General features: G+C 30.7%; 1 protein-coding gene and 1 long non-coding RNA gene across 2 annotated transcripts; both read left to right on the forward strand.

Annotated features, from left to right (window-relative positions):
• The first annotated feature begins 441 nt into the window (after nucleotides 1-441).
• Nucleotides 442-6,263, forward strand: LOC114414422. The gene is made up of 2 exons (XR_003667212.1): nucleotides 442-668; nucleotides 5,916-6,263. It is a non-coding gene; the product is annotated as an uncharacterized LOC114414422 (long non-coding RNA).
• A 5,731-nt stretch (nucleotides 6,264-11,994) lies between these two features.
• Nucleotides 11,995-13,023, forward strand: LOC114414423 (myb-related protein 308-like). Its single transcript, XM_028378691.1, has 2 exons — nucleotides 11,995-12,343; nucleotides 12,415-13,023. The coding sequence occupies exons 1-2, from the start codon at nucleotides 12,081-12,083 to the stop codon at nucleotides 12,857-12,859; spliced, it is 708 nt and encodes a 235-aa protein (XP_028234492.1). The 5' UTR covers nucleotides 11,995-12,080; the 3' UTR covers nucleotides 12,860-13,023.
• Nucleotides 13,024-19,808: the final 6,785 nt, after the last annotated feature.

Raw genomic sequence — 19,808 nt, forward strand, 5'->3', positions numbered from 1 at the left:
TTCATTTTACATTAACATTATTAGTATTTTTTAAAGAATAATTAATTTGATTATAGTAACGATAAAAAACTATCATTATGTTGTGCGAAGTATGAACTTACTCTCACCACCCACACCTAAGACCTTGCTTGACGGTGCCAGGGAACAACTTGTTGGTAACTATCAATATGTTTAAATAAGTAGTTAATAAAATAATTAATCAATAACTATGAATAATAAGAATTATGACGTATATATATTTTTAAATTTTATCCTTCATTATTTTTTTTATTACCTACACCACTACTTTTTACGTAGTTATTTTTTTTAACTTTTAAGCTGTGCCTCTCTTCCCCTAGTATAACAAGTCAATATTTTTTTATTGAATTATTGAAAATTATAAAATTCAAATCCTTCGTCTTCAAATAAAATGAATTTGAAATTTGTGAACAAAAACGCGACTATAGACGCAACGAAGAAAACAGCAGTTATAAGCAAAAGCTGCGTCCAGTGAAAATAAAGTTAAACTATTGGGTCTCACAGATGCGAATCAGTGCTAGTTGATACAGTAGCCGCAAATTAAAATTCAGGAGATAAGCAAATTAGTTCAATGGGTGGATAATGGGGCATGACCTTACCATTCTCTTTGTCTTAGTTTCTGATGCCAAGATCAAGATCAACTCTACCAGGTAGGTGATCACCTTCTTCTATGCATCCTGTTTTTATTAGTTGGAGACGCAGGATAGAAAGATAAGAGACAATGGATAATATTTTCTTGCGTATAAGATACGTTATGATGTTATGCAATATTGGATTGGAGGAAAGAAAAAACACTTTGATTCCTCCTGTACCGTAAATTGAAGGGAAATAAAGAGATGGGTGTTTTCCATTAGACAAACTTAAGAAAATCCTCCCAAATCCTTCCCATCACATGACCCCTCACTTCCTATTTATAGTGATGGTGAATTACTCCATTCATGAATGTCATTTGGTGGACTTTACTTGTCCAACCTCTGAACCTAATAACCTATCCTCTCATGGTAATTGAGTTTTCCAAGAGTAAATATACATTCCGCTACCTCTTCGAATGCACCTCTTTAATTTTCATTAACTTGAATTAAAATTGGAAATTTGGATGGATTTTCCCAACTACTAGCAATTGACAGTGAAAGTTATCCATTCACCAGCTTAAGGGGAGTGTTGGGCCATGTAATTTTGTATAGAATACTTCCTTATTCATTGTAATTAGGATTAGACTTCCCTAATTTCTTCCTTACTGCATTATGTGTAAATTAATAGCCTAAAGTCTCTAAGTTAGCATTTATTACAGTTATTTTGCATGCCTGTACTGTACCTTCTGTAAATTATCAGAAAGACAATATACTTTTCAGTTCTCTTTTCTAGTAGGGGTATAGGATGAAATAGAATAGAATAGAATGCATTTCGTCTGATGTCCAGTTCCATTCCATTCCTGTTTTGAACAATCTTAACCAATATTTTCAAAACTAGATCAATCTTTGAACTGGTCGAGGTATCTAGAACCAAATAAATATGTCATAATTCTTATGTCTAAGTTTCAATAATGCATAATAATGTCCATTAACAACAATAAGTCTATATCTAGAATTAACAACAAGAAGTCTATATCTAGAATTAAAAAGAAAATGATAAATACTATAGGTTGATTTTTCATTTTAATAAGAAAAAAATAAAAACACGGTATTAAGCATCTTTCGTTGACCCACTATGAACCATTTTTTTACTAGTTTCCCAGTTCTTTGACCCTTTTTCTCATGAGTAGTTTAGTGGTTTATTTAAACCAGACACTAGACTGATTCACCCTCTTCCAGTCAGACCGACCAGTTCGGTTTCCAGAACACAAATATCAACAATGGAACCTATTATCATTTATTTCCATTCCTTTCTATCCCTTTCCATCAGTAAAAAAGGAGGCTTCTAACCTATAGCGGTGGCCTACATGATGGACTTTTAATTTATAATCCAAATTAATGTTTTATGTATATATTTTTTTATGATTATGAATATGCCTAGGTTTTGCCTAGTATATTAGGTGGAATTAACTAATTCATTTTCTTGTTTCTATTTTGCTACTTGATCATATTAAGTTTCAGTATCATGTGCATGAATAAATTTAAAACATATGAACTTAGCATGCACACAGTAGTGCCTTGCTACCCTTGATTTGTTAGGGATAGATAGGTTGATCCTTTTTTTTTAAAAGGAAAAGAAAACAAGAAGATAAGTGGATGGTGGACCGTATATATAATTGCTAAGTGTGAATGTATATATACAGGTTTTGATGATGCCAAAATATTTACTTGATGAGCTCATATTGATTCAAGATCAAACAAACAAGATCAAGAAAAGATAAGGCCTTAGTCAATTTGTTAAAAGAATCTCATATTGATTGTTATAAGTTTTTGGCCTTAAAAGTTTGTTTTAAAATGTTTTTATCAAAAGTTGATCAATTCAAAATAAAATATTTTTGAACTAGTAATCGATTACCAGAGGTTCTATAATCGATTACCAGAGATAGAATGCACATGAATTTTCGAAATTTGAATTTTGAATTGTGTAATCGATTACAAAGTTTCAGTAATCGATTACTAGCAAAAAGACTACAGAAAATCCTTTGAAAAGTCATGACTCTTCAAAATATAACTGTGTAATCAATTACCAGAATTCTGTAATCGATTATCAGTAGAAGAATCTCATAAGATATTTTGAAAAGACACATTTCTTCAAATTGTTTTTGAATAGCCCCAAAAGGGCCTATATAGATGTGTCTTTACTTCGAAAAATATTCAAAGATTTGCAGAAAAGAGAACTTAATTGTCAAAATTCTCTCAAACCAACTATTGACCAAACACTTGCAAATCTATTGAGAATTATTCTAGGATCTTCAATTTGTATCATCTACTCTAAAGGAGAGAAATGAATCTATTCATCTCTTTTAAAACTCAGTTGTAATCAAAAGAATGTTAGTCTCGACGTGTAAGGATCTTGAACACAAGGGTGAGGGAACCCAAGGTGTGTTCAAAGGTTGTAAAGAATTTACAAAGATAGTGGAAAATCTCAAGTGAATTACTTGAGGACTGAACATAGGCACGGGAAGTGGCCGAACCAGTATAAATCAAGTTTGCAATTTTCTCTTCCCTTATCTCGTTTATTTTATTGCAACTAGTTTTGTCTTGTACGTTTAAAGAACATTGATTAACTTAATTGCTGTTTCTTCTTCTGTATTCTGAACCTATCATATATCATTTAAAAGTGAATTAAGATTTGTTAGTGGGAAATTTTTGAAACTTAATTCACTTTCTTCTTAAGTTATTGAGGCCACTTGTCCAACACTAAGTTCCACCCTTTCCTCACATTTAACACCTTAAACATTGAAGGATAGTGAATTCTAGTTAGTTTTGCATAGTTAGCCAGTTTGTTTAGGTTATTCTTATTTTATTCTTTTTTTTCCTGGTCTTTTTGGGGATGATATATCTCTCTCGTCCACATTTCTTGTACTTGTTTCTCTCTTCTAAATAGTAAATGTTCTTTTACTATCCAAAAAATAAAATGTATGAGTTTGCATGTTCTATAGAATTAGGTGAAGGCTTACTTTGTCTTGGCGCAATACCTAATCTGAGGTTTTCAGGATTTTGACAAAGTTGTCATGAGTTATGCCATAGAATAAGGAATCTATTCTATGATGAACCATTTTAAGAGAGAGCCAATTGTTTGTGCTCTTCTGTAGACCTCTGTTTTCTGAAATAAGTATTTGGCTGGTTTCTTTGGTGATCTGAGAGCATATGCCTTTTTGCATTAGTGTTCTGCTTCTCAATTTTACTAAACAATAACAAGTTTCTGGGTAGTCATACTATCTGGAGTAAATGTGGTTTATACTTTAGTGAAAGTTGGTAGTTAATAAATGTATAGGAGCATGCTGAAACTCAAACTCTAGTGCTAGTTAATGGGGTGAATTTCAACCGTGTAGGCATTTGTCTGGTTGAGGTCCTAACTGGTGTTTGGTATTTATGTAACCTCGGTGCTTGAGATTCCTAAGTTCCTACAATGAGGTTGAATGCTAAAGTCAGCAAAATGTTTGCAATATACTTTTGTGAAAAATAAAAAATTATCTCGGTTAACTTTTATCAGAATCAAGAAATGTTGCTGGATTTACTTTTATATCATATCCAGACTGATGAAACCTGCTACACCTTGATTCCATATTCTCTTGAAACAGAGGTAGGGAGGATTACAATCGTTTAAAAAGCATGCCTGGTATAAAATAAAAATAAGATATACATTCGTAAGTACAGAATTGAACCAGCTGCCATATTGCTTACATAAATTTGAAGAAAAAATATTTTCTTTCTCCTTGTGCTTCCAGCTTGCTGCTGATGTTGTTGCTGTTGAGGTTACCTGGGTTCCCACTATTGGTTTTGTTTCTTGAAGGAGGCTATGTTGTTGTGTCATACTTCTATTATATTGCTTTTTAGGAAATCAGTTCTTGCTAGCACACGTAAATGTCTATCACTTTTAGGGTTTAAATATTTCCAAGAGAATGGCAGATTCCTGATGCTAAACAAGGTGAGTTTTCCAAATTTTTGTCAGTGTTGCTACTCTTACCCTCAGTTGTGGAGGGGAAATATCTTTTACAGTTGTGAAAGTTGTTCTGCTTGCTGTTCAAGCAAGCTTGGTCTAAATAACACAATACGACGAGAACCATGAAATTAATAATGTTATATGAATACACAAAAATTATGTGAGTGTCGTTGGTAGATGTGCTTCATCTCCGTGATATCTTTAAATGCATGGGTCTTCGTGACTAGGATGTTGTTGAACTGTCCATGGGACATGTGCTGGTAATTCCCCCTTTGCACTTGCATACACTCACTCACACACTCATTCTTATTTTCTTTTGTTATAAGGGTATAGCACATCCAGAGAGACCGGGGTTTGATTTGCCCTTAGACAGAGGATCCTCTAACATATAATAACCCATACTTAATGTCAAACTTAAGTTTTGAGCAATGCTAGTCATATTTGGCTTAACACAGGTACATTTGTAGAGCTTGACATTTTACTTTTAGCTAAACATCATTCTGATGATGAAATTTTTAAAAGAAAATTCTAGGGAGTTGCTTAAACTTCCAACAGAGAAGACTTTATTGGAGGATCCTGAATTTCATCTTTACATTGTGCTATATGCAGAGGTATTATTTAATCCAAATGACCATTTCATAATCCCTTGTGACTTATTTGATACTCTCCTGGCAATTCAACATTTTTCAATAGCATTCATAAGTCTGTCTATTTATAATGCCATGAAGAAACTTGTATAGCTTCTTGCTGTTAATTATTAGATCAAATAATTTAACCTGAGCTCATTACATGAAGTAGAAGTTGGTAAGTTACAAACCTATTTCTTCTCCCCAGTAAGCATTATAAATTATAATATAATCTGTAGTTTATTTGCTCTTTGTGGTTATCCTGATACTTCAAAAGATAAAATGGTTTCTCATTTGTCACCTGCATGGTAAAACTAACAGGTTAATAATTTTGTTATTTAATGTGTGATAATTTTTTATTGATTCTCTCTTCACTATTTTTCCCATCGGTTTTTCGTGCTATATCTATTCTGATCATACGGTGGCATTGTTTACCTTCTATCAATACTATTGTAGCTGACGTTTACAACAAACTAAAATCTGAAAACATTTTTTGCCTATTAGCATGTAACTTGGATCAATACTAGATTTGTTCAAGTCATCCATGAAAACTTTCCGTATTGATTTAAATCCTATCTAAATAAAGAGAAAAAGACAATAGCTATTTGCTAAGTTTTGACTGAATTTGATGTGTCGTTGAATTACTTGGGTTTGTTTGCTGCCTCATGTTTACAAACCATGTCCTACTGGCAGGATGAGTATGCATCTCTTCAAGATTATGCTGAATCTCATATATAAAACTAAAACATGAGACCTGGTTTGTGCCAAGTTCAGAGATAACATCTAAGGATGGAACTCTACTAGCCCAAAGTTCCTTTGGTTGTAGTTACTGCTGCTGTGGTGATCCTTAGTTACTAGTATGGAGTTTGCAAGAGATCTTAGTAGACTTACCTTTGTAGATCTCTCTTGGATGTTATGAATATGTGTCCTATAATGCTGCTCTATTGATTAATTTGGCAGTTTCACTATCTGTGTATTTGTTCTTAGCAACAATAAGAGCACCACTAGTTATTCCATTACTTAAAAGCAACCGTTATCATATCTAAATACAAATTTCTTTGGTCGCAGTTGAACATGCCTGTTCTCGAAAGGTTAGGACTTAGGACTAGGAGGTTAGATAATTAGACATGCTCAGAGAGACAAAACTTATTTGGGCGAGGAAATCAGGACGAAAACTTTGACAACATAATCCTAGGTCTATGTTTAGATCTTTGCGTAAGTAATGTAACCTGCTCCCGGGTATTATATACCATATTAGTATAGAGAACTTTTCTAGGGGGAGTGTAGATCACTGATCATTTTTAACTAGCTCATTGATAGTTGTGCACACGTGTGTCTTTTTTTTTTTTTTTTTTATATATATATTTGCTGCAATGTTTCAACCTGTGCTTTGATGGGCTCTTGCCCCATAATGGTGTATTTTTTTTAAAAAAAATTACGTATTTTTAAAAAAATTATGAAAATGGATAAATTGGATTTCAAAGTATGATTTTGTTTTTTTTAGAAAATTGTTATACTAAAATCGTATATGTACATATAATTTCGGTTTTTTTTTTTATTATTAAAAGTTGAAATCATATGTTAAAATATGATTTCAACATGTTTTTTTTAATTATTTCATAAATCGTATTTTAACATGCCATTTCAGTTATTTGAGAAAAAAATATTTTAAATAAATAAAAAGTAAAATCGAGCTTTGATATATGATTTTTTTATTGTAAAATCGTATAAGAAAGTACGATTTATCCATTTTTATAATTTGTTTAAAAAAATACCCATTATGGTAATTTTTAAAAATTCTACCCATTTTCGTAATTATCCTGCTTTGATGATTTGATAATATATCAACAAGTCATCACAATCTCAAGGGAAGAATTGACTGAGCAGCCGAGTAGGAGACAGCCTACATTTAATATTACTGAAGACTAAAGAGATCATATATGCTTAGTATATGGCTTGTATCAACATCGCTGGATAAATACAGAGCTGGTGCTTGTTATGATAATTACTAGTTCAAATATGGATCATGTTGTCCTTTAACTTCAAATGGATCTTCCTGTAACTCAGTACTTGTTTATTTAATTCCAGTCCAAGATCAAATGTATCTTCTCTTCCCTAAAAGCAATCCTGCTTAAGTCAAAATATTCACATTATGCTAAGATTAGTTCACTAGATAGAAGTGACTTGTACTGCCTAAACTAACAACATGTTGGTACTTTACAATATGTCCTAATTAAAAGGAAACAAACGAAAAAGGAGAAAGGAAGGACCTAAAGAACAACGCAAGACAGGTTGAGATAGATGTGTATCTGCAGTTGGTGTCTGTCAATCACAATAATGTTACCAAACTCCATAAAAAAATAATTGTCGTATGTGAGGAACACATATCTTGAATCACGAATGATAGCTATTAACTTTTATCCACCCTATAGTCATATACGTGTCTATGAAGCAGACATATCGGAAAAGGTTCGGGTTTGGAGACCCACATGGGAAGGACAGCCAAAGAGGTAGGTAAGGGATCTTAGGACAGCCTCCCACAAGTACCTAAGCACATGACATACTCTTGTTGCTGAGCTGGTTCTCACCATACTCAAAAATCAAAATGCAAATCTTGGTCACAATTTCCTTTTGATTTTTTTATTGGAAAATATTAGTGTTATTATTATTATTATTTGTTATTGGAGAGATTTCAACCCGGGATCTCTCCCCTTTCCCTTTGAGTTCAGTCCCTTTTTCTTTCCTTTTTATTTTTTTTTACTCAAAATATTTGTGCAAGATTAATTGGGGAGAGGTGCGCATATGTTATTAGGGATGGATCTACATTGTTATTTACGGGGACAATTATTTCTACTAAGTACATTTTTTTCTTAAATATATTAAATAATTAGTGTTTTTGCTCCATAGAAAAATAGGTGTTATTCCCACCAAATTTTTTTTTTTATAAAAAGAATATAAAAAATTATAAAATATTAAAGAAAAAATAATTTGATACCAATTTTATACATTTTATTTTATAAAATTCATAAAAACTTAAATATTTTGATTTTTTTAATCATGAAATTTTGTATTTTATTAAAGCTAATAATATTTTTCATCTGTCAAAATATTAGTGACTATTTTTTTTCTCCCACTAAAGAATCTTCTGGATCCATGAGTGTATGTTGTTCCTCCTTTTTGGTTAGCTAAGTAGGTTGATCATTTGTAATAATAACACCCAGCTGATAACGACCACGGGTGATACTCCATTTATTAATGTGAGTAGTTACGCCATTTATCCTCTTTATTATCCTTCAATAGTTTAATGTATCATTATCAATATTACACGACCTATGTTAGATTTTTATGAGTTATCTATGAATAGTAGATTGAAATCAATAGATTTTTAATGGCTATATTTTAAAAATGATAATTTTCATGACCTGACCTAGATCATTATAAAGTAATAAATTATATTAAATATTGACCTAACACGATTCGAATTGACCCTTAAAAAATATTTATAGAGTGAAACACTTATAATATAATTAAATAAATGTAATCTTTTAAACTAACGTATACAAAACTTTAAATTGTTTTTTTTAATAAAAAAAATACATATAATATATGCCCATAATCCCAGTTGATGTGTTCTATTTTTAAACGACACAGGGAGGATGACCACCAGACTTTTCCCAATTGTCTAAGTAGAAATTCAGGTCAAATGATCTTTATCAATCATGGCCCATCGCTTGTGTTCTTATTTTCTTCATATAAATTCAAAACGAGTGTAATAAAACAATTGTACTGCAATCTAAGAAACCAATAGGGCAATTTTCTTGAACCAAACAGAATGTGTTGGGTAGTACCTAGCTAGAATGTGTGAAGACAAGGTAAATATGAAAGATTGAAAGGAATACAAAATTTCAAAGTCCTCTCCTCATCAACAAATTAAAGTAGGCTACCATACTAGGCAAAGTTTAAGACGAAAGAAAATAGACGAGAACAGATATTGGAAGGCAAAGACAATGATTAGACGAAGAACTCAAAGGCAGATGATCTTACCAAACCAAAACGTAAAAATTGAGGCAAAAACTAAGATGAAAAAAGGACGAAGATGGGGAAGCTCAAAGATAAATGTTTTCAGGATAAAATGTATCATTCCTTAATGATTTTGGTATCTAAAAAGTTAGTAGTTGTTGGTTGTTACCTGTTGAGTTTTAAATCATGAAATCTAAGATTCAAACCATAGTGTATTTATTTTTATTGATTCAGTTCACCCGACCGTATGACCAACTCAAATCAATTTTATTGATTTGGTTTGATCTTTTATATTTTTGAGTTTGGAACACACCAACAAGTACCCCTATATTAATGTGTTAAAAAGAAAACCTCATTGACATGCATGCCTCTATTTGAAAAAAAGTAGTTGGGTTTTGTAAAGTATGCGCACCTTCATTGTTCTTTTGGGAGTGGCAATCTATATCATGCTGTAGTTCAACATGTAACTGAGCCAAGAGTCGGACTATGAGAAAAAGAAGGCAAAAGTGGACCCAATCTTTTTACTCTCCCTACTTGAAACCAACTTTTACCTATGAATATCCACTCCAAGAGAGTGGTCATATACAAGAAAATATTAACTGCGCATCTCATTTTGAGATGGATTGGAGTGTCCAAGAGAGATTGATAGAAAAACAAAAAACATCCTTAATTATATTTTTTACCACTAAATATCGTGCGATTTTAATTTGTCAAGTTCTATTTGCTCTAACTTAATCTTTTGGGTAACCTCGTATTTACAATTAAGTCTTCCATCAATTATCTGTTGAATAATTATAATTGATAAAAGACTTGATATAAATAGAAGGGTACCTTATACTTTATTTGGAGAAGAAGAAATAGGTTGGAGAGGAGAAAAAATGGGTGAGATTATCGAAAATAAAAGATAAATATGTTTGATAGAGGAGAGAAATTTAAAGACATGAAACTCACTAATTATTTTTACTATACTTTTAACCTGTTTATTTTAAACGGAACATCTTTATTTAACTTATTTCCATTCACTTCTCTATTATTTTTTTTTTTATCAACTGTATTTCTTATCTAATTCTTTTTAAACCTACTAATCGGACCCGCCTAGAGAATGTTTGCTAGGAAACTAATATATCGTATTTAGTTGTGTGCAATTGGGTGGAAGTTTTCCCTGTGGTGTGGCTTGCCTAAGGAAAGTGGAAGGTGAACAAAAGGCCATTTAGAAGGACAACCACACATTGTATCATTTAATCTTTCTCTTCTTTGAACCCAACTTCCAACTCTTCTAGAAACGTGTCACTATCATGCACCAATATAATAAAGAACCGCAACTACCATTACCATCTCTATGCTTTCGCACATGAATAGCCAAACTACCGATACATTTCCTTCCAGGAAACCCACAACAACCAACTTACTTTAATAACTATATGTTTTTTTTTCTCTCCACGAAATCCATTATCTCACTTCCAACACGGAATAGTTTTTTTTTAGCTATTAATGGCACTATATCGTTTTTTTTATAGCTTACTTCAAATAAATAATTTATTTTTGTTATGTTAAATGAAATACTACTATTAAACATGCATAATGATACTCTTATTAACTCCAATTTTCAAAAATATTGATTATATTAATAATTACATACGATATTAATTTTTATTGAATAATTTAATAATACTAGTATATCGTTAAATGAGTCAAAATCAAATTATAATTATATTTGTGGTTACTTAATGAAATCTAGTTAATATTACAGAATATTACGTCTTCCGATAATGAGAATAACTGAAGAAACCTCTGGACCTGTAATTAAACTTCCATCGAATACAATTAACCTCTACTTCTAGTGGTAGTTCTGTGTAGGGCATGCATGCTTAATACAACTAACAGATAAATTCTTTCAAATTTAATTAAAATATAATTATAAATTGAGAAGTGAAAATTAGAAAGTTAATTAATTAAATTAAAATAATTTAATAAAAATAACGGTTGAACTCATTAATATGTTAAAATAATATAATAATATATTTAATTATTTGGTTACAACTTGAAAGCAGATAAATATATTTTTATATAATTATTGATTTTTATAATTTACTTTTAAAACGATTTATCATTTTAAAAATTAGGATAGTGATTTTTTTTAATTTTCCCATTTTTAAATATTTTTATTTAGTGAAATGAGATTAAGTTCAAACACTACATAAAGTAGTATTTTAAAAAAAAAAACTACAAATTAGTGAAATAAATTATTTGATGTACCAAATAGTTTTATTTTTCTAATAAAATTTTAAAATGGTTAAATAAATTAAAAGCGAAGCATTGTTTAAATTATAATAGAATCTTCAACTTTTGTTCCATTGATTAAATTTTAAATAACTATGGGATGTTTATTTATTTATTTAAAGTAGAAATGGCTTATTAATTGAAAAACATGTCAATAATATATATTTTTTTATAAAAATATATAGATAATTTTTTTTAAGAAAATGAAAACACGGAAAATTGATGTTAGTATCTTTTCAAAATATTTAAAATAAAATCATTAAATTGATGCTCCAATAAATTCTCTTATAAACCTTTATAAAAGAAATATGAAATGAAAAAACCTCATATATTAATTATGTAAGCATACCTAAAATTTAAAGTGGGGTTAAATGGCGGAGTGGCATAGTCCTTACGGTAATGGCAACAGGATCACATGTTAAGAAGCAATTATTGATAAGTGAGAGGCTAATTTGTTTTTTTCATTTAGCGGAAGAGAATTGAATAAAGATTGAGTATGAGAAAAGGGGCTATAAGAATGAGGGGGTCGGGGGAGGGCATATTGTTGGAGAGCATAGGATGGGAAGGTCCCCTTGCTGTGAGAAAGCACACACAAACAAAGGTGCATGGACCAAAGAAGAAGATCATCGCCTCATTTCTTACATTAGAGCTCACGGTGAAGGCTGCTGGCGCTCTCTCCCCAAAGCCGCCGGCCTTCTCCGTTGCGGCAAGAGCTGTCGTCTCCGCTGGATCAACTATCTCCGCCCTGACCTCAAGCGCGGCAATTTCTCCCTCGAAGAAGACCAACTCATCATCAAACTCCACAGCCTCCTTGGCAACAAGTAAGCATATCTGTCTCTATAACTATTCTTCATACTCCTATCTTTCTCATCCTCCCATTCCTCAATCATAGGTGGTCTCTAATTGCTGGTAGATTGCCCGGTAGAACTGACAATGAGATCAAGAATTACTGGAATACTCACATACGCAGGAAGCTTCTGAGCAGAGGTATTGACCCTGCCACTCACAGGCCTCTCAACGATTCTTCTCATCAAGAACCTGCTGCTGTCTCTGCCCCTCCTAAACATCAAGAGTCCTTTCACCATGAACGCTGCCCTGACTTGAACCTTGAGCTAACCATTAGTCCTCCCCATCATCCTCAACCTGATCATCCGCACTTGAAGACCCTTGTGACAAACTCAAACCTTTGCTTTCCCTGCAGTCTGGGTTTGCATAATAGCAAAGATTGTAGCTGTGCCCTCCACACTAGCACTGCCAACGCTACTGCTACTGGCTATGATTTCTTGGCCTTGAAAACCACCGTCGTTTTGGATTACAGAACCTTGCACATGAAATGAAATCATATTACTGAAATCTCTCTCTTTCTTTCTTTCTTTCTTTTCTTCTCTAATATAATTTCTTACTTACTTACTTACTTACTTACTTACTTGTTAATGGTTGCAAATGATAAAAAAGTTCCAGCCAGTACAGTTGAACATTTCCATTTTCCTCCTCCCTTTTATTCCTATGTTCATGTCCATATTTGGTACTTCTTCTTCCCTCCCTTCCGCTTATTTTCTTAATTCGTAATTGTGGATAAAGCCTAATGTTCATTCACCGTTTCTCCTCCAGCAAATAAAAAATAAAAAGCTGCCTCATGCGTAAGACTGCAAACTTTTCTTGTTTATACGATTGGTTCTTTCCAAATAGAATCACGACTATTTTTGTTATTATTTAATTTCTATAACAAAAGTTCGATTCATCACTTCGATCGATGGTAGAGAGAATTACTACAATCATTTTTAATCTTCTCTGCATTATTGATTGGTTCGTTTATTTACATTCTGGGATTCATTACTTCTCTTTGCCAACTAATTAGCTTCTACTGTTTAGGACACGTAGGTCTTGTTTGTCTTTGATTCGGATTTGAATTCCGATTCACATCAATTCCCATTAGTTTAGATTCAATAAATTAGATTCGTTGCATTTTCTGGATAGGATTGAGATGCGTTTTCAGTCATTTTGACCTGATTTTATTTCATATCATATTTTAAAAATTTATGATTAATTATTTGATTATTTTATGTAGACATTTATTTGATAATTAATAATAATAATGCATAAATTTTTAATTTAAGTTAACTTTTTTTTTTTTACATGAAATGTTAATATATTTATATTAATTGTTCCAATTATTCAGCTAACTAATATCTAAAGGAGATAAATTAAGGATCATTAGATGTATCATGTAACGTGTTATATATTTTTTATTACTTAAAGTTAAGCATTACATGTTGTGATATGAAATATATTTTTAATAAAAAATTCATTTCCTTAATTAGTATCCTTTAGACACTTTTTAGTGTTTTCTTTTTAAACATATATTATTAAAAAATTCTTGACTTTTTTTTTAAAAAAATAATTTAATCTTTCTTAATATTCAATATTTATTTTGTCAAAATACATATTAAGTCAATTCAAATTTAATATTTATTAAAAATATAATTATGTAATATCCAAACCTAAAATTAACCAGTCAAAATATTAAGTCGAGAAAAAAAAAACCCATCACAACTAATTGAAAAATGAGGTTAATTATCCCTGCATGTGCTTATGAATGGTAAAACAAATGCCTCAAACATGCCAATTCGATCTCTTTCTTAAATAATTTAGTTTTTCTGTTTATTTTGATGATCTGTGTATATGGACCAGGAAGACTGAAAACTATTCAGATTCCTTTGTACTTTTGGATGCTTTTTTGGGATTGTCTTTTATAGAGATAAAGGAAAAAATGAGACAGACAGGTGTTCATATAGAAAGAGTAAATGGATAAGCTGTGAGAGGAGAAGAAATTAAGATGAATAAGGGGTAGGTAATAACCTAATTAAATTTATTTTCCACGCTTTCCCTTCGCTAACTCTCAGTACGTAATAGCTAGCTCAATACATTTTTAAATACGCACTCGTGAATGCTCAATAATTAATAGGCTACCTAAATCGCGTGTATGAACTAACATATTTGTAGTATCACATATCCATCATATATTCTACCATCCTCCTAACATTTAATAATTTAGGTCACGAGTCAACAAACTCCATAACTTTAGTATGTAACGGTATACATGATATGTACCTACTTAGGTTTTGCCATTATTTTTTTTTTTTTGGACTTTTCAGAAAACCCTTAGATTTCAATTCGTATATTACACGTTTATGTCACCTAAAAAAAATACATATCAACAAATACACACATGGTATTTTGGAAGTTCACATCCCCCATGTAGATAAACAATATATCATTGATAAAATTGTATTTTTGATCTCTCAGTTTATCTTCAATTTTGAATTTGGTTTTCCTATAATTTAATTTATAAATTTGGTCTCCCACTTTTATAAATCCCTACAAAATTGATTCTGGAAGTCCGATTTGGACGTTGACCGTTAACCTCAGACATTGACTGTCACGTGTCAACGTCTGAATGGTTCCCTATAAAGACTTCATTTTTTATATGTAAAATTACACTTTTGATCTTTCAGTTTTACTCCAATTTCGATTTCGGTCCCCTTATAATTTAATTCACACATTTGGTACCCCAATTTTATAAATCTCTTTATAAATTTAGCCAAATTTCATTACTGGAGAAGTTGTATTTCAAATTTCAAACAAAAATACCATTGTCATACATAGGCCACTTAAGCAATCGTATGCACATAATATCGCATGGGGGCGCAAAAAAAGAAAAAAAGAGGGAGTTATTACATAACCTTTTCAGACCTAGGTTGGAATTCATGCGCCACTTTCTCAAATTGAACAATTCTGAAAGTGGGAGAAAGATAAAGAGTGATTTTTCTCTGGGTTCCAAGTGAGTGAAAAACTTGCAATGAAAAAGAAGTGTGAGATTTATCAAGACCTACCATGTTTCTAGCACCAGTGGCTAAACCATTCAAAAAGCCAATTTTGCAGGAACAATTTATAAAGGATTTATAAAACTAGGGGATCAAATGTGTGAATTAAACTATAGGGGGACCAAAATCGAAATTAGAGTAAAACTGAGGGACTAAAAGTACAGTTTTACCTACAAAAAATGAAGTTTTTACCGAGAACCACTCACACGTGGCATTGGTATGTGGCAGTCAACGTCCAAATTGGACTTTCAGGATCAATTTTGCCAGGATTTATAAAATTGGAGGACCAAATTTGTAAATTAAATTATAGGGGGGCCAAATCCTTAATTGGAGATAAGGTGTGGGACCAATTTTACAATTTTACCTATATTATTATACTTTTTAAAATTGACACTTTACAATTTTACCTATATTATTATACTTTTTAAAATTGACACTTTTTTTGGGGGGGGGGGGGGGACCATCATATTATATCTATATTTATAATAATTAAAAAAGTGTTAGAAAGAAATAATGTATGTGAAGAAGGCTAGCAGTTTTATATCTGATAGCTTCTTTTCCTTTTTTTCTTTACAAATAAGTTTTATAAGAGTACTTGTTTTCATTTAGTTAATCGAACAAAACAACACTGAGATGTAGCCTTCGATCTGGTTTTGGTAATTAAAGAATGTTTTGTGCTAACTTGGCCATATATATGGCCAATATACTACTACATGCTAGCTGCAGAAATGCCTTTTAATTTCTTTCTCATTTGCCCTTCAAATCATGCTTGCTTCCTGCTAGTACTTCTCACTCTAGTTGCGTATTGAGGATATATGGAAGGAACATGAAATTGGTAAGTAACACAAATCAAATTATTTAAAAGCTGGTAGCGAATAAAATATAGCGTATAGTGAAATGATCCTACTAACCATCGAAATTTATCTGCCACATTAATTTAGGTAATGTCACCAGTTTGATTTGACTTGGCATTTGGGATCGTGCATGGCCTTTCACTTAATAATATGTCATATTTACTCTAGCATAATAATTAATATGAAAGATTATAATACTGACACATTATTTATTTTAACAAGATAATTTTTTTGGTTTAACTGTGCTTTCTATTTTTAACTTTTTTTTTTTACAAATTTTACCTTAATTAAAAAATTTGTAAATTTTATCCTTCATTCAATGAGTTGACATGACATTAACATAAATATAAAATTTATGAGTAGAATTCGTTAAAAAAGCATAATTATGTCATAACACCATGTTAATGCAACAACAAAAGATACAATTTGTAATTTTTTAAAATGTTGGAGAGAAAATGCACCATATTAATTTGTTGAGATAAAATTTACTAAAAAATAAAAAGTTGAGGGAAAACACATAATTAAGCCTAAAATTTTATCCTTAAATCATTTTACATATTGGTTAGTTTTTATTTTTCATAAAAACCTGTTATGATAAAGTTTGTGTTTCATATATTAAAAAAATTAGGTAAAAATAGCATAAACTTATATTTTGATACTTGAAATATATTTTTTTTCAAAATGTTATTACCATCAATGTATTCTTTGATATTGATTATTGTGACTCAATTAATTAATAGATATATTGTTTTTATGTGGGACTAGCCTCCTAGATTGGAGTAGACATCTTAGTTTGATATTTTTTTTACCTAGGATGGAACACAAACCCCAGTCAATATCAACTATCAAGCATCATGCCATCACAATGACATACAAAGATGATGTCCACATTTTAAGTTATAGAACCTCATGCAAGACTATCCCATACTAAGTAGGACAGGAAAATCATCAAAATGTATCAGCAAAGAGAGGTCAATCTCTCCACATTAATCACCCACTAACCTCGTCATACCTACGGAGTAATTAAATATGATTACAAGAATAACATATTTTTTAATTAATAAATATTAATTGTTAATTTATTAATTTTTATTAGTAAAAAGATTTGAATTCTCAATCTCTCCTTTTTTCATTCTTCCTTTACCATTAACTAACTTTATATTTCCTAGAAAAATGAAGTCAAATAGAATCTCATATCCACCAACACCTATAAATAACAAGAATTGAATGCACGTAAATGATTCTCTTCTTTACTATCACTCTACCAAAATTTCTAAGCATTTGAATGTTTCCATTGTAGGAACACTCCCTCTAGTCACTAGAAGAACCACCAACTCAACACAATTTGTAGGTATATATATGATTTGTGGCACCTCCAATTTTTTCCACTTATATTTAAGTTTTTATTTTTATTTTTATTAAAATATTTGATTTAAAGTTTTTTTTTTTTGTAATAGTAACACACTAGTTTCCTTCTTCCATGCGTTTTACCTTCTTTTTTTGTCACTCACCATTTTTCTTTTCTCTCCCATTTTTGTTGCCTCTTTGTTATCTTAGATTGTGCTTCTGCACACTGCCTGTCTTTGCTTGCAGCCATTCACACACTCACCCAAACTTTATTAGCCTCTAATTGCTTATCATCTCTACCCTTTTTCTCATTTGTCATCTGTATTAAACTTACCATTTTCAGCATGCCATATCTATTATAGGATGAACTTCTGTTAGCTAGGTCCCCATCTACCCAACTCCTATAAATAGCAAAGAGTTGATCCCTTTTTCAATGATTACAACTTACAAGGAATCTCTTGTTGTTTCTTTGCCAAATATTTTACTAAATTGGATGCTAGAAGGTTTTCCTGTATCTATTTATAAGAAAACTCCCTCTGACCGTCGGAGAACTAACATCAAGTAGTAGATCATATTTAATGTTGCTCTTCCATAATTAAATTAATATATAGATAAATTTTCAAATGTTAATATGAAAATGATCGATAGGGCTAATTAAAAGAGCTGGTGAATTATAAATGAGGTGATTAAAATAAATTTTAAAGTAGTAATAATATCTTTAAAAGGAATATCCTAAAGTAATTAAAAAGAAATGGAGAAATTCTTGTATGATTTTGTGATGGAAACAAATCCCTTTTTCTACTAATAATTTTGTCAATTTCATAATCATAAGACCTTCGAACACACATACTTAGAAGAATCTGTGAACAAACAATATTTCATAAGAAAGTAAGTAACATTCTAAATATAAATACAAATACATATATAGATGATAGATCTCATATAGCAATGAGCAGAAAGGACAAAATGCGTGGTAGATTATTTGCAGCCAGATCCCTAAAACAAAGGCCATATCCACATATAATGGGGAGCGTCACTTATCAACCATCAGCACCACACTTTTTCATTTTCAAATGTGTTAGGTAGAGACATTAGAAGCTTCCACTAGATATTTATATGTTTCCTTTAAACAAAAATTACGACTCTCAAGTTTCAAGATATTATTTTTTTACTCAAATGATGAACAACAAGTGGCTTGGAGTAGGAGAGTTTTGGGATTTTAATTCATTGCTTTCTTTCCCCGTCAAGAGGGTACTGAATGTTTTTTTCTCTACTTTCTACTTTCTCAATTGTTAAATTGGTTCAACTTCCACAACATCACATGCACCTGACTTGTGGTGGGTCCTTTTTGTGTTCACTTTGAGACCCTCAATCCATCAAGACAATTTTTGAAACTATAAAATTGGAGGCAAATGCCTTGCATAATCATTTGATTGATCCCCGTATATTTGAAAAAAAATAATCAATTGCTTGTTAAAAGCACTTTGATCCACTCCCTTCTCTTAATTCAGAGGAGTCGTACTAGAATGAAAAGAAAAAAAAAAATGAAAGATGGTGAATTTAAATCTTCTATTAATGAAAACTAACAATTAGGTATTGACTGATAAAAAAAGATATACATGTGTAAAAAATATAAATGACAACGTACATATATTGTGTGTATATGGAAACATGATTAAATAACACTAAATTGTTAAGATTTGTTTTCAAATTTTTTTTTGTTAAGATTTGTAAAAAAAATCATTAAATTTAATTTTTTACTATGCTCTATAACAGGTCCATCTATAGACACATTTTTTAAATCGCTTCTTCTTTATTTTGCTTACTATTTATTTTTGGTGTGATTATTTTTGTTAATATTTATATAACACTATCAAATAACTAAACAATTATTTTAAAATTTAGTATGCGATGATGTTGAATAACTTATTATTACTAATTAATCATGTTTAACGAAAAAAAGCAGTCCTTCACAAAATGAATCATGATTTGACGTTCTAATTAAAAAATATTATTATTATTATTATTATTATTATTATTATTATTATGCTGACAAAAAAATCTTATTATTATAAAGAAAGGATAAAATACACTTAATTCCTAAATAATAGAAACTATTATCTTTTTACCCAAGACGAAAATTATTATTATTATTTTCAGTCATATTTTTATTTCCATTTAATTCGTAATTATTAAAATAA

The sequence above is a fragment of the Glycine soja genome, chromosome 6 (genome assembly GCF_004193775.1).
Source record: "Glycine soja cultivar W05 chromosome 6, ASM419377v2, whole genome shotgun sequence".
NCBI lineage: Eukaryota > Viridiplantae > Streptophyta > Magnoliopsida > Fabales > Fabaceae > Glycine > Glycine soja.

Excerpts from the sequence above, each read along its gene's own strand:
- LOC114414423 (XM_028378691.1), top strand. The coding sequence starts at position 12,081 with ATGGGAAGGTCCCCTTGCTGTGAGAAAGCACACACAAACAAAGGTGCA. Across the intron at positions 12,344-12,414 it reads CACAGCCTCCTTGGCAACAA|GTGGTCTCTAATTGCTGGTA; the intron begins GTAAGCATATCT and ends CCTCAATCATAG.